Genomic DNA, 13,826 nt, shown 5'->3' with positions numbered 1-13,826 from the left:
GGTTGTATTTTCCACTTCTTGCACCTATCTCATTTCCTATATATATCTATACTCCTATCTTATTTTATTCCATCTAATTTCATTTCACATATTTTACTTCTTTAAAATTTGCACTTCTCTCTTAGAGGCTAACTTTGTGTTGTTATTTTGATCTTGTATCATTTACACTCCTAATTTCATCTCTTTTAGTTGACACTACCTATTTACTATTTATAATTATTCATCTTTTGAGATTCAAACAAGATTGACCAAATATAATCAAGAAGCTAAGCTTTAGCTTTGACTCAATTATTTGTTCCTTGTTTCAATTTTTGGGTACAATTTTGATCATTTTTCTTAAATAATCATATATGACATATAAACAACAAATTGACCAAAACTACATGAGATAAGCCTTATTGACATCATTTTATATCCATAAATTTTCTTGAAAAATCCACTTAACTTTTGAACAATGAAATAAAATAAATTCAAAATCATACAAACAAACCAATGACAACTTTAAGAAACAATTTTAAACACATGATATTTTAGTTATTATCATTAAAAATTATGTAGTTTACTTATTTAATTAGATAATAATAACACAATATTTTAAAAATAAAAAATAATATAAATTATTTCTTTGATGAAAAACACAATCATGTTGTTATGTTGTTATCTCATCTTCATTATCCATAGAGCTTGTTCTACATTAGACTTCATTGATTTATGAATTGACATCATTTCTTTTTGATATGAGTAAATTTGAGTAGTTATTAGTAACACACAACAATTAGATTTGAATTTTTTTTCATCCATCTTTTAAGGATGACTTCTTCAATAATTTGTAATTTTGTTTCTTTCCAAGAGAAGACATTGTTTGAAGGCAACAGACATTGATCTATCTTCAAACTCTCATAATTGTGATATGAACCATTTTTTATGAAGGGGGGGGGGGGGGTGTAATTCCTATCATCCTCTTCCCTCTTATGTGCGAGGAAATTTATTGTACTTATATGATAGTGCTTGGGGAGTTACATGGAGTCTTCCTATCCTTCTCTCACTGTGTATTGTATTTGCATATACTTGTTTGATGGGAACTACACCCCATATTTTTTGTAGTTTAAAAAGGACTTCAAAACTAAAAAAATGAATAAATTCTTACTCAAAATAAAAATAAAAATTATAGGCATAAAATTCATCCAATTTCACTCATTTCATTAGTTTACATCATCTTCAAATTCTCAATGCAAATACTATTTTTATGTCATTAAAGTTGAACAATTAGCGTTCTGAGATCTTTTTTCTTTACAAAAAGGTGACACAACTTTGTGCTTTTACCTCATGATTTATGGGAGTTGCTAGGTAACTATCAACTCCAACAATTATTTAGTGGTATTCTTTGGAGACTCAACCACTATATCATATTTTTATTAATAGTTAATTATTCCAATTGCTCAATGCCTTCATTTGAAAGGTAATCAACCATGTAATTACCTTCCGTGTGTCAATAGTTTATAGATAACACTGTGATGTTGTCCAATGTGTCAAGAGCCTCCTTTAATTTCATTATCTTCCAATTCCTCAAATATATATACCAAGGATGACAACTATCAAATTTGTCATTGATAATAATGCTATTGATTGTGGATTTGTCAATGTAGGCTTTTATTTTGTAGTTGGTTATTTATTCTTCTATTACTAGGTTCTTTTACACTTAATTAAGTTTGCTAAGGATTAAGACAGTGAGTATTAGTGTGAGTGGGTGCAAGGTATTGACATCTAACTCTGTATTGATATTTTGGTCTTGTTCATTGTTTTTGTTTTTTTGGGCACAACTTTGATCATTTTTCCTAAATAATCATGTATCACATGTATATACATCAAATTGACTAAAACTATGATAAGACATATGAGCATCATTTTATATCCACTTAACTTTTGAACAATGAAATGAAATAAATTCAAAATTCTACAAGAATCAAATAACAAATAATAGTTTTTAATAATATTTTAAAACAAAATATTTAATAATAAAACTATTTTTTAAATATAATTTACTATGAATAAGTTCAATTATAATAAAAATTGACATAAAAATCTATTATGAAAAATTAATAGAAAAATAATTTAAGTATATGGGAAGGATTTTTTTTATCTATGATTTAAAAACAAAGTTCCACACATAACTAAAATAACCTTTTTTATAATTTAAAAACAAAGTTCCACTTATATATATATATATATATATATATCACTTTTTTCTTAATTATTTTGGTTTTCTTCTTTTTGGGAATAGTATTTTGTTTGGAGATATATATATTTTCCTGATTACTTTTTCAGAATAGTATTTTGTTTGGATATATATACCCCGAAACAAAATACTATTCCCAAATATATATATACAAACAAAATAATATTCTCAAAAGGAAGAAAACAAAATAATATTCCCAAAAAGAAGAAAACGAAAGTAACCAGGGAAAAAGTGAAAGCAACCCCAAAGAAAAAAAAACAAAACAAGAAAAAAAGAACAAAAGCGTATATTTAAATGCCTTTCACATTGATTTACCTCAGGTAGCAACTGGTTACGAGTATAAGCAATTGCCATCCGTTATCATTGTCCGATGAGCTGCTCGGTTTCGAGCACATTGGATCGGAGGTCCTGACAAACGAGAGTACGTAATGTCAGTTGATAAGGCCACGTGGATATTTGAGTTTGCCCAAATACTCCGATCTGCAAATCGTCGAATACAACTCACAAATTACGCGTCAATGAAATTGGTTTTGGCTTATTGATCAAAACGTCAGATTCCCCCTTCCCATGCATGGAAGCCCGGGAATAAGGCAATCGTATGACGGACGACTACTATTGGGTAGTTGAATGACACATTAAATTCTATTCTTGGAAGATCTGAAAAAGGAGTGGATCAGAATAGGAATGAGAGACGGTCACCCATAAAATCAAGTTCATTTTAAGCAGTTTCCATTAGTGTTTGGACAGATGTTGAATTTGTGACACTGGATATGCAGATTCTAGATACTGGCGTCACAGAATTGTAGATTCTTTACGCTTTGTCTAAGTTGCACGGTTCATGTGAAGAAGTTTATGGGCCGAGAAGAACCCAAATCTCTTCAATTTTGTTCTGGGTTTTGCTGATTTGAACCTTGAATTGGTTGGCAGCTTGTTCAACGTTTCTATTGGTTTGAATTTTCATGGGTTTCTTTGGGTTTCTCTCCGAGAGCCCATGGGGATTGCAGAACTTATTGAGGAGAAAGCAGGTGGATTCAGCTCATTCTAAGGCTCGTGGTGATCAACTCGCCAAAAACCTTTCTGTGTTTCAGCTCATTCCCATTGGTAACGTAACCGAACTATTTTTTGTTCTTATTGTCTTTGGTTTTGAATTTATGTTGGGTATTCGTGTTTTACCACGTTCTACTCAATTCTTCATCCATGCCATTTCTCGTGGGAATTTAGTTGTACCTAGAAGTAATTTGGCCTCAAGAAAGTAGAAAAGGGGTTTTGAAGTCAAATCCTATTCCGAGTTGTTGCTTAAAAGATGTTACTATCCAAAAGTTGGCCTCTGTTGTGGCTCTAAAGATGTTGTCAGTCCAAATTTACATTTGCTATCTTGATGTGAAGATGTTGTCAATCCAATTTGTCAGCTGGATCGTTGCTCAGAGGATGTTTCCGGTCCAATTTTTTTTCTGGCTAGTGGCCTTAAATATGCTCTGAATCGATTTTGTTATCTAGGTCGTTGTTTGGAATATATTTTCAATCTAAATATGTTTTCTTGTTTATTCCTAGAACTATGTTTATGATCTGTACTGTCACCTGGTTTGTTGCGCTAAGGATGTCTTTCGGTTCGGTGCTTTGTTAGTTAGTTGCTATTAAACTTTTGCAAAGGAATACGCCATATACGTAGATTACGGTTAGGTGTGGAAGCCATGTCGAACGAAACTGGTCTATAATGCTAGATTCTGCCGGGGCTTTCAACTGGTATTTTCAAGATTTATGCCCTTTAGTGTAGAATAGCGCATGTGCATGGAAACTGTCGTGGCAATTACTTCGGTTTTCACTATACCAGTTCACCAAACATGTTGCTTAATTTATTGTTCATATAAGGATGGTTCTAGTAGAAAAATTAATGCAAAGCAATTATATCTTTTTTAAAGTTCTGCGGTCAACTAGAAGTATATTTGTGCTAAAATATATGGATCAATGCCTATCAGACAGACAAGTTAATTCACGATCAGATATCACGCTTTCTCCGAGAAATCACTGTTGTAGCCTTTTTATATAATAGATCAGCCATTGAAGAGAAAAGAATCCCAAGGGGAGTTTGCTCTAAAAATTATATATATTTTTAGTCCATTAGGGACTTCTGATGATATTAATAAAGCCAAATCAATACCCACATTCCATTGGAGAATCAATTTGTCCTCTAACAAGTTAGATAATTGCAACAGTCCAGAAATTATCCCAGAATGAAATACAGAGAATCCGAGACAGTAGTTGTTTAATCATTCTGTTCTACCCAGAATGGAGCATCTGGTGCTCACTGTGAGATCGTATTGAAGTAGTTCTCAATTAGTTTGCAGGTTGAGAGGGGAAAAGTAAGAGAAATTGTTTGATTTGACATATATTTAAAAGAAACAGCAATTTGACTCTGCTGTCTTTGAGAAGTAATGTTGAAAAGAGCGAAGGAAGAGTTTTATCAAACAGTTAATAAAATAGTATTCAAAGAAATGGTGTTGATTTTCTTTCCTGTAGTGGTGCAGGAGCACACCTAGGAAACCTCCATTGTTTGAAAATATTGGCTTGTACTTGACTCTAGCCAAGTCAAGAGCTTAGGTTAGTTTGTGTTTAGACCTTAGAAGGTCATTTGTTATGTGGGCTAAGTGAGTTAGTCATTAGGACTTAGGTCACACAATTAGTCATTGTTTGTAGCATTTTAATTTCTTATGCTTAAAAGCTTAGTAGTGGATTAGAGTCTTAAATGTGTTTTAAAAACATATAAGTGGTGAGAAAGATGCTTCATGGCCATAAATGATGTTGGTTCCCCGGAATATAGAGGTTAAAGATCCTAAGAAGCAGGAAGGAGGCATAATGGCAAAGATGCCAAATGTTGTCAAGAAGTTGTCATGACAACATTTGCAATTATTGCAAATGTTGCATGCAACTTGGTTACCGTGGATTCCCTTAAGGATAGGGAGTGGGAAATTGACCAACAAGTCTAGAATGGTGGAGATGGCATCTAAGAAGAAGGAAAGACTCGAATCTGAAGAGAGAAGTGGAATCGTAATAGTTTGATGTGTGCAATATAGCTCTGCAACAGTATTTTCCAGCAATTTCTTGACTTTAGTGTTGATAGTGTGTTAAGATGGATTGAAGAGTTCATTTTGTGGATTGTATAGTATTCTGAGATTAGTGGTAAGAGTTTTTCATTCAGTAAGTAAGTTGAATAGAGTAGTTTTAGAGGGTTAAATAAATTGTTTTCAGATTCAGTTTTGACAGTGTGCTGGTCCTGAGAAGACAGTTTTTGTTTTCATGACTCCCACTTAAGTTTCAACCCTTGAAACTTTGTAAATGTGGATGAGTCTTAGAGTGGAGTCATTGTACATGATGTATGGCAAGGTAGGAGTCCAGAGGAGCTGGGAAGCTATTTTGAATGTCAAGCCCTAGGCGAGCTAGGAAGGTTTAGTTAGGGGTTTGACAGTGCTGAATCAATGATTTCATGCAGGGGATAGAAGTACTGTATGGAACAAGTACAGTTCTAGGAAGGGGATAGTCATATCTTAACACATCCTAAAGGTCGAGGTCCTACCAATCCATTTAGATAGGTTTCCAAACAAGTTTGTGGTCCAGCCCTAGGAAATAGGTCTTTTAGTCCCATTTGACCTATATAATAGGAATCACCTGTACGGACAACTTAGGTTTTTAAGACCTACAAAATCGTTTAGAGACTCCAAATGTGTGTTCAAATCTGGAGTTTATTTATCAGGGTGTTTGGAGAGTTTTTGTAAGAAAGAGGAATTAGTGGATTACTAGGGCTAATTGGAACTAGGCCTAATTAGGCTTCTTGAGTCAAAAACTTGAAATCGGTAAGGAAGAGGTCTAAAGATCTTTCCAAATGGCCACAATTGGAAGCAAATGGACGGATCTCATGATGTTGGATGACCCTGCAATGAGGGATGTAGTTAGAGAGCAAGTTACACTTGGATCCTTCAAGTGAGTGCGGAGAAGAGTACTAAAACAGAGTGTTGGTCTTCTGAGGGTAAGCACAAAGGATCAAAATCTTGGAGAGGAGTTTGGATTGGTGTTAGTTAATCACCTAAACCGATCAAGGAACTATGTGTATAGGTGCCTAGAAGAGACAAGCTAGGTCTCTTGACAAGCAATGCAAGCAACCCTTGGAACACTCACACCATGTAAGAAGAAAGGAGTTATTAATGACTTAACTTCTTTTTACTTGGGTTGTTGGTTTGCTGGTGATGATTTTTCTGGATGGTCTCATCACATAGAAACTAGTGATATCAACCGGCATCAGTGGAAAATGGATTTTCTCAATTCATAAATATCCCTTTGATTTCGAAAAAGAAAATTCCTTAAGGATGTGGTTTTCATATTCCTCATTTCAAATTGGAAATATAAAAATTTGGTTAACGAAGCATTGCAGGTTTTCCATGGAAAACATACACAATAATATTTATAATTTCGATTTTTCGTTTTTCTTAAAATGTATAATTCTACATGTTGTTCTCATCCTGATAATGGATCATGGAGTGTGATATGAAACATTAATGCAAAAAGGAAATCACAATCCTTCTCAGAAACAATAGCTTACAATACTATGGGTTGTGGAAAACTACTATCTTTAATGTATAATTCTGACATAAGGAAATGAGATTTTGGAAATTCAAAATTGGTATCTTGGTTTTTAAAGTTGTTTAGTCAATTCAGTCTCAAATTGATTTCTCCTTCTTTGTGCTCTTCATCTCTTAAATGTTTTTTGCTTCTATTGCTGTTTACATTTCACTATCATTGAAATGGTCTCAACATGAGAGGAATTCAGTATCAACTCAAGAATTTTAAGATGACTGAAAGTTACATATCAATCGCAATGACTGGATGTTGTCATCTTGATATATGGCTTGCTTGATTTTGATTCATAGTAGGAAATTAATGAAGAAGTATATGTTTTGTGCTGAAATTTAAAATTCCTGAAGAGATAGTAAAAGAGAAGCCAACAAACTAAATAATGGCTTGTTGCCCCTCATGAGTACCATGATTTGAAGTTCTGTAGATATCAAGTGTTGGGAACGTTCTTGAGAAGCACAAGAAGGTGGTTGAGCATACCAAAAAGAGGGCCTTGTTATGTAAATCAGCTATACAAGTAGAATGTTCTATTGCCTTGACTTCTAAATCTAGATGAATTTCATTTTAAAGACAATTAGCTGAACTTTATCTGAGAGAATTTTAACTTTTGATGTGTAAAATGTTTAACTAATAACACCTTTCTACCGGAAGCTGAAGGTATAAGATTGCAGTTTTTCCTGAATTTGTAGGGGACATTTCCAAGAGAATTCGGTTGATGGGGTGAGATATTTTGCCCAAGTAATATCATATTTAATAGGATATCAACCAAATAATCACAAGATCATGTCCAAACTTTGAAAGGGTCCAGCCACATTATCTATCTTTTCAAAGGAAGTTAACAAATTGCTTTTGATTTAGAGCCTAAAGCAAAGGGTAAAGGGTTGATTATAAGTTGATGTGGAAGCATTGAATAGGAACAGAAACATGGGGGGCTCCTCTGGGGGTTTTAGTGTTATATCTGCAAACCATTTTGTTTTATTGTATGGCTTTTTTCTATGTCTTTTATGCACAAAAACTTTATGTGGCTTACATAGGAAAGATGCATGTTTCTCTATAATTTTTTGTGTGCATATATGATACGCATCTTCATTAATAGAATGATCCAATTTGCAGGGCTGAAATAAAAAAACATTTCAATGATTATATCAAACAAACCCATACAGAGACACTTATGCATTCTCTTTCTTATCTTTGCAGGTGTTGGGTCGACAATTGGAGCTGGTGTATATGTCCTTGTTGGGGAAGTTGCTAGAGAGCACACAGGACCAGCACTTACCATTTCCTTTTTAATAGCTGGAATAGCTGCTGCCCTTTCAGCATTTTGCTATGCTGAACTTGCAAGTCGTTGTCCATCTGCAGGCAGTGCATATCATTATTCATACATTTGTGTTGGGGAAGGGTAAATTTCAAACATAAATATCATCATGAATTTGTGAAGCTTGAACGGAATTCATTTTTGATTCTCAGAGTCATTCCAGGAGAGATCTTAAGTCTGGATATACATATATAATTCAATTTTGGAATAATTTGCCATTGAAATTGAAGTTTTGGAGGAAGATGAAGGAACTGATTCAAGAGATGGTTTTGTGGGAAACTCAAATGGATAGAGGGCCTCAGACATAAACTCAAATTGATAGTCGTAAAACGTCATGTTTCTATTTTTCATTTTTCTGACAATGATGCTTGCTTAGGACCTTGGATCACAAGGGCGTTAAGGTCTTAATTTATCTTTCTTATCTTTCAAGGTTAACTTTGAAATCTCTGAAGCATAACAAGAGGGTACCCTGCATTCATGGTCCTTACATTTTGTATCTTGCTTGTGGGATGAGGGACATAATGATTGATTGGTATATTATGATCAATCTGTGAGGTGGTAGTCAACATTGAACTTCCTAGTGTAAAGTCTCTGCAAATTCTTTGAGCTTTGGATCAGACTTTTGATTCAGTCTTGAATTTCTGAGAATGATATCTTAATATTCTGAATGTTCTGAAATGTTGAGGAAGTTGACACCTTTTTTTAATGCAGATCCAATACTCTATAATCGATCTTGATTGAAGTAGAGTAACTCTGATTTACAATTCGCTGGATGAAGATGCTTGAAGGAGCAGACTTAATTTTGTTTGTGTGTACTTCAAAACTGCATCACCATCCATCTAAATGTCTAAACCAAGAGACTTCACCCTCAAAGGGCATGCCCCTATCCTTGGTTGGCTTTCATAACCTTTCTCATAATCGGCGACTTTAAGACTTAGTTTACTATTAGTCACTAACACACACATTGTGTTAGGTTAGTATTAATGCAAACAAATCTGGAAAAGTCGCCGCCTCATAAAGGAAATAATGAGAGTATATAGAGCCATTTGTAGACGTCTAGATTTAGAAGAATAAGTGCGATTTGCACTTATAGACCTGGAGATTATCATGTTAAATTCTTAACACTCCCTCTTAACTTGATAATCACATAGAGAGATATTATATCTAGCAACATCAATACAGATGAATAAGCAAGAATTAATACTCTATATCTGTCTGAATCTTCTTAGTATGTGATATCATAGAACACATAACACAATGTCATATTACTCAATCTGTGATATGACAAATCACTGCTACTAGTGATAAGTTATAGGATAAATCTGAAGAGTAATTTAATTTCTTCATTTATACAAGTTGTGACTCATAGAAACTGGTATTTCTATATCACAACAAGATCCTGAGTTTAAGATCTACTAGAATACAGTATAAACTCGGAGAATACTAAAATTCTTCGTTTATCCAAATTATGACTCATAGACATTGCAATGTCTATATCACAAAATGATCGTGAACTCATCTAGATCTTATAGTAGAACTCTACTGTTTAGCACATTATCTAAGAGATTGCCATCTCTTATAATGTCTTTTATGCAAGTGTTCATTATCTCAGAGATCGTCACCTCTTAAATAATGAATACAAATGGTGAAGCCCATAATAGTCAATAGCCTAACAAATAAAATCATTTTATTAATAATTTGAAAAATACAAATGAATTACATTTCAACCATATCAAGCCTTCTCCTGAAGTTGTCTATCTTTACTCTAGATAGAGGTTTGGTGAGAATGTCCACTGTCTAATCTGTAGTGCAAATGTATTCCAATTTTATAGAATTCCTGTCTACCATATCTCTTACATAATGGTAAGGAATTATAATATGTTTGGACTTGTTATGGAAAATTGGATTCATTGAAAGCTTGATGGAACTCTGATTATCACAATGAATAATCGTAGGATTCATGACTTACCCAAATAATCCTACAAGTAACTTCCTTAGCCAGACTGCTTCTCGAGAGGCCATTGTTGCTGCAATGTATTCGGCTTTTGTAGAACTCTGAGCTACTGAAGACTGCTTTCTACATATCCAAGATATCATAGCTGAAATTAAACTGAAACAACATCTTGACGTACTTTTTCTGTCTTTAACATTTCCAGCCCAATTAGAATCGGTGAATCCATGCAAATCTAAAGCAACTCTCTCATATTTGAGTCCAAAATTAAGAGTGCCTTGTAAGTATCTCATAATGTGTTTAATGACAACTAGGTGAATCTCCTTAGGTTCACACATAAACTGACTTAAGGCATTAACTGCATAGCAAATATCAAGTCTTGTATTTACTAAGTACATAAGGGACCCAATCATCTGTCTGTAGAGAGTAGAATCTATGGAAGGTGATTTTGCTGCTACTTCTTTAAGTTATGTAAACTAGTCTCCATTGGAGAAGACATAGATTTGCAATTCCACATTCCAAATCTCTTCAAAATATCTGATGTATACTTCCCTTATTAAGTATGATACTGTCAGAATTCTGTCGTACTTCCAATCCTGGGAAGTAATGTAGAAGCCCCAAGTCTTTCATCTCGAATTTTCTAGTTAGATCTTTCTTGCACTGATTTATAAGATGATCATCACCTATGTTTAATAAATCATCAACATACAATATCAGAATTACCATATCATTTTTATCTCTTTTATAATATAAGTTTGGATTGGCTTCATTCTTGGAGAATCCTAAGCCGGTGAGATATTTATCAATTCTTTCATACCAAGCCCTGGGCGCCTGTTTAAGCCCATAGAGAGCTTTCTTGAGCCGACAAACAAAAATGTTAGGGTCATGAGTTTCAAATCCTTTGGGTTTCTCTAGATATACTTCTTCTGTAATCTTTCCATTTAGGAATGTTGTTTTCACATCCATCTAATTTACTTTCTATCCTTTTGATGTGGCAATTGCTAAGACTGCTCTTATGGAGGTATATCTGGCAATAGGAGCAAAGGTTTCTTCATAATCAATCCCTTCTTTTTGAGAAAATCATCTGCTACAAATCTGGCTTTATACTTCTCAATACTACCTTCAACAACATGCTTTATTTTAAATATCCACTTGGAAGAAACAATAGATTTTCCTTTAGGTCTTGGAACAATTTCCCAAGCATCATTTTTCATGATAGATTGGTATTCTTTTGTCATAGCTTCTTTCCAAGCTATATGTTTAATAACATTAGAGGGATTGGTTGGCTTTGTTTTGGATAAATCACTTATGTTAGCTATATAACCAGAGAATCTTTTAGGTCTTTTGCTTTCTCTAACTGTTCCAGAAGGTGCAACAAAATCTTGAGCTGCTTCAACTGTTTTAATGGCCCAAAGTGGTCTTTTCTTTGAATTTTCTTCAAGGTTCATATTTTGAATTTCATCTTCGATTTCTAAGTTCTCCCTCTGGCACCCAGATTCACTATTTCTTTCAGAACTAGATAAAGGAGAAGGTTCATCAAAACTTATGGCTCTTTTGAATGCAAGATCTTCTTCAAAGATTACATCTCTGCTAAGTTCAATAGTTTTCTGTCCAGGTATGAAAATCCTATATGCTTTACAAGTTTCACTATACCCTACAAAAATACCTTTCCTCCCAGAGGGTTCTAACTTGGTTCTCTTTTCTTTTGGAACATGGATATATACAGGACATCCAAAAAATCTAAGAGGACTCATATTGGGTTTTACTTCAGTAAATACTTCTTCAGGGGTTTTATCTTTAAGATAGGAGTGAGGGCTTTTGTTTGAATATATACGGTAGTACAAGAAGCTTCTGCCCAAAGATAATATTCTAGGTTTTGGTCAAAAATCATAGCCCTAGCAGCTTCTATAATTGTCCTATTCTTTCTTTTTGCTACCCCATTTTGCTTTGGGTTATAAGGAACAGTGTACTCCCTCTTAATCCTTGATTCTTTACAAAACCTTTTAAACAAGTCTGAGGTATATTCTCCTCCGTTATCAGTTCTAAGGGTTTTAATTTTATGTCCTGAAAGATTTTCAGTTAATGCTTTGAATTCTTTAAATCTTTGTAGGATTTCTTTTGATTCCTTGCATTTTAAAAAGTAAATCCATGTTTTCCTAGAGAAGTCATCCATGAACAAGATATAATACCAGAATCCTCCAAGAGAAGGAACAGACATAGGCCCACATAAATCTGAATGAATTAATTTTAGTACATTATTTGTTTTCCTAGTACTATCATAAAAGGGACTTCTGGTGCTTTTACCCAGAGCACACTCTTTGCAAATACTAGGGTGGTCTTTATTTAATTTGGGTAGTCCAGTAACCATCTTTTTCATAGTTGATAAAGTTTTAAAATTTAGATGCCCTAATCTTCTGTGCCATATTTCATTTGAATCTTCAGCTTCGTGAACTAGGGCTTGAATGGATTGACTAGATTTTGTATTCAATTCATACAAATATCTCTTTCTTTGACCAATTAACTTTGCTTTCTTGATGGAAGAGTTCTTAGCCCAAGTTAATACTTTTCCATCCACGAACGCAACATTGTGTCCATCATCTTCAAGTGCTGTAATTTGAGATTAGGTTTCTTTTAATCCTTGGTACATAGAGTACACCTTTAAGAAGAAGAGTATTTCTTGATTTTAGTTTCAAAGTACAATTTCCAATTCCTTCAACGGAGTGTGCTGAGTTATCACCAATGGTAACTTCACCGTTAACCTTCTCTGACAAAGAATTTAGAGTTTCTTTGTATCCCGTTATATGTCTAGAAGATCCACTATCAATTACGCATGCTTTACTTGAAATTTCATTTGGTAGTGATGAGTACAATACTCAATTCTCAGGATCATAGATATCTTCTTCTCTAGTAACATTAGTACAATTTGCTTGTTGTTTAGAATTCTCAGGACAATTAGATTTGTAGTGTCCAAACTTTTCACATTTGAAACATTTTATCTTAGATAAATCTTTCTTGGGCTTTCCATTCTTTTGATTTCCCTTTTTCTTCTTGAAATGCTTCTTCTTGCCCTTATAGGAGTTTGTATTAAGAACGTGAAATTCTTCATCTTCTACGTTTGGTTTCCCTCCTTTCTTTAGTTTTTTGGATTCCTCTTGAAGACAATCATTCTTGAGTCTATTAAAGTCTGGAAGCTGATCTCTGGCACTTATTCCTTGTGCAAATGTCTCCCATGAATCTAGCAATCCATCTATAGCCATAAATGTTAATTCTGTGTCACTAATGATGGTTCCTATGCTTGATAGTCCATCTCTAATACTAGCAACTCTTAGGAAATAATAATTTATCGGTTCTCCTTTCTTTATCTGAATGTGATTTAGTTGCCTTTTTAACGCAAGAACCCTGGTTGTATTGTTTACTTCATATGCATTTTGTAATACATTCATCATATCAAAGGCAGTTTGATGTTTTGTAAGCATAGGTACAATATCGTTTTTAACTCCATCCAAGATGATTTGAATAGCTTTTCTATTTCCTTTGCTCCATATAGATTTGTGAGGTTCAACTGGGGGTTGTTTGGATGCGCCATCAACAAATTGTTTAAAATTCTTCTCTTCAAGAATCATCAAGATTCTGAATTTCTAGGCTTCAAAGTGTTCTTTCCCATCGAACTTGTCCTCGGGTCTGATTGTGTATGCCATTGA

The 13,826-nt window shown here is 33.8% G+C and overlaps 1 protein-coding gene across 2 annotated transcripts in view; it reads left to right on the top strand.

Moving 5' to 3' along the window:
- The first annotated feature begins 2,521 nt into the window (after positions 1-2,521).
- LOC149569669 (cationic amino acid transporter 2, vacuolar-like) overlaps positions 2,522-13,826 on the top strand; it is a 51,007-nt gene continuing 39,702 nt past the window's right edge. The window contains exons 1-2 of one of the 2 annotated variants that reach the window (XM_089822387.1): positions 2,522-3,337; positions 8,057-8,258. In XM_089822387.1, coding sequence (XP_089678513.1) covers positions 3,196-3,337; positions 8,057-8,258 — 344 coding nt within the window. In that variant the 5' untranslated portion in view covers positions 2,522-3,195. The remainder of the gene's footprint in view (positions 3,338-8,056; positions 8,259-13,826) is intronic. The other variant, XM_089822388.1, reaches the window with a different exon arrangement.

The sequence above is a fragment of the Cupressus sempervirens genome, chromosome 3 (assembly GCF_028749045.1).
Source record: "Cupressus sempervirens isolate cs-2001-9-10 chromosome 3, ASM2874904v1, whole genome shotgun sequence".
Lineage (NCBI taxonomy): Eukaryota > Viridiplantae > Streptophyta > Pinopsida > Cupressales > Cupressaceae > Cupressus > Cupressus sempervirens.
This window is presented reverse-complemented; position numbering and strand designations above follow the sequence as displayed.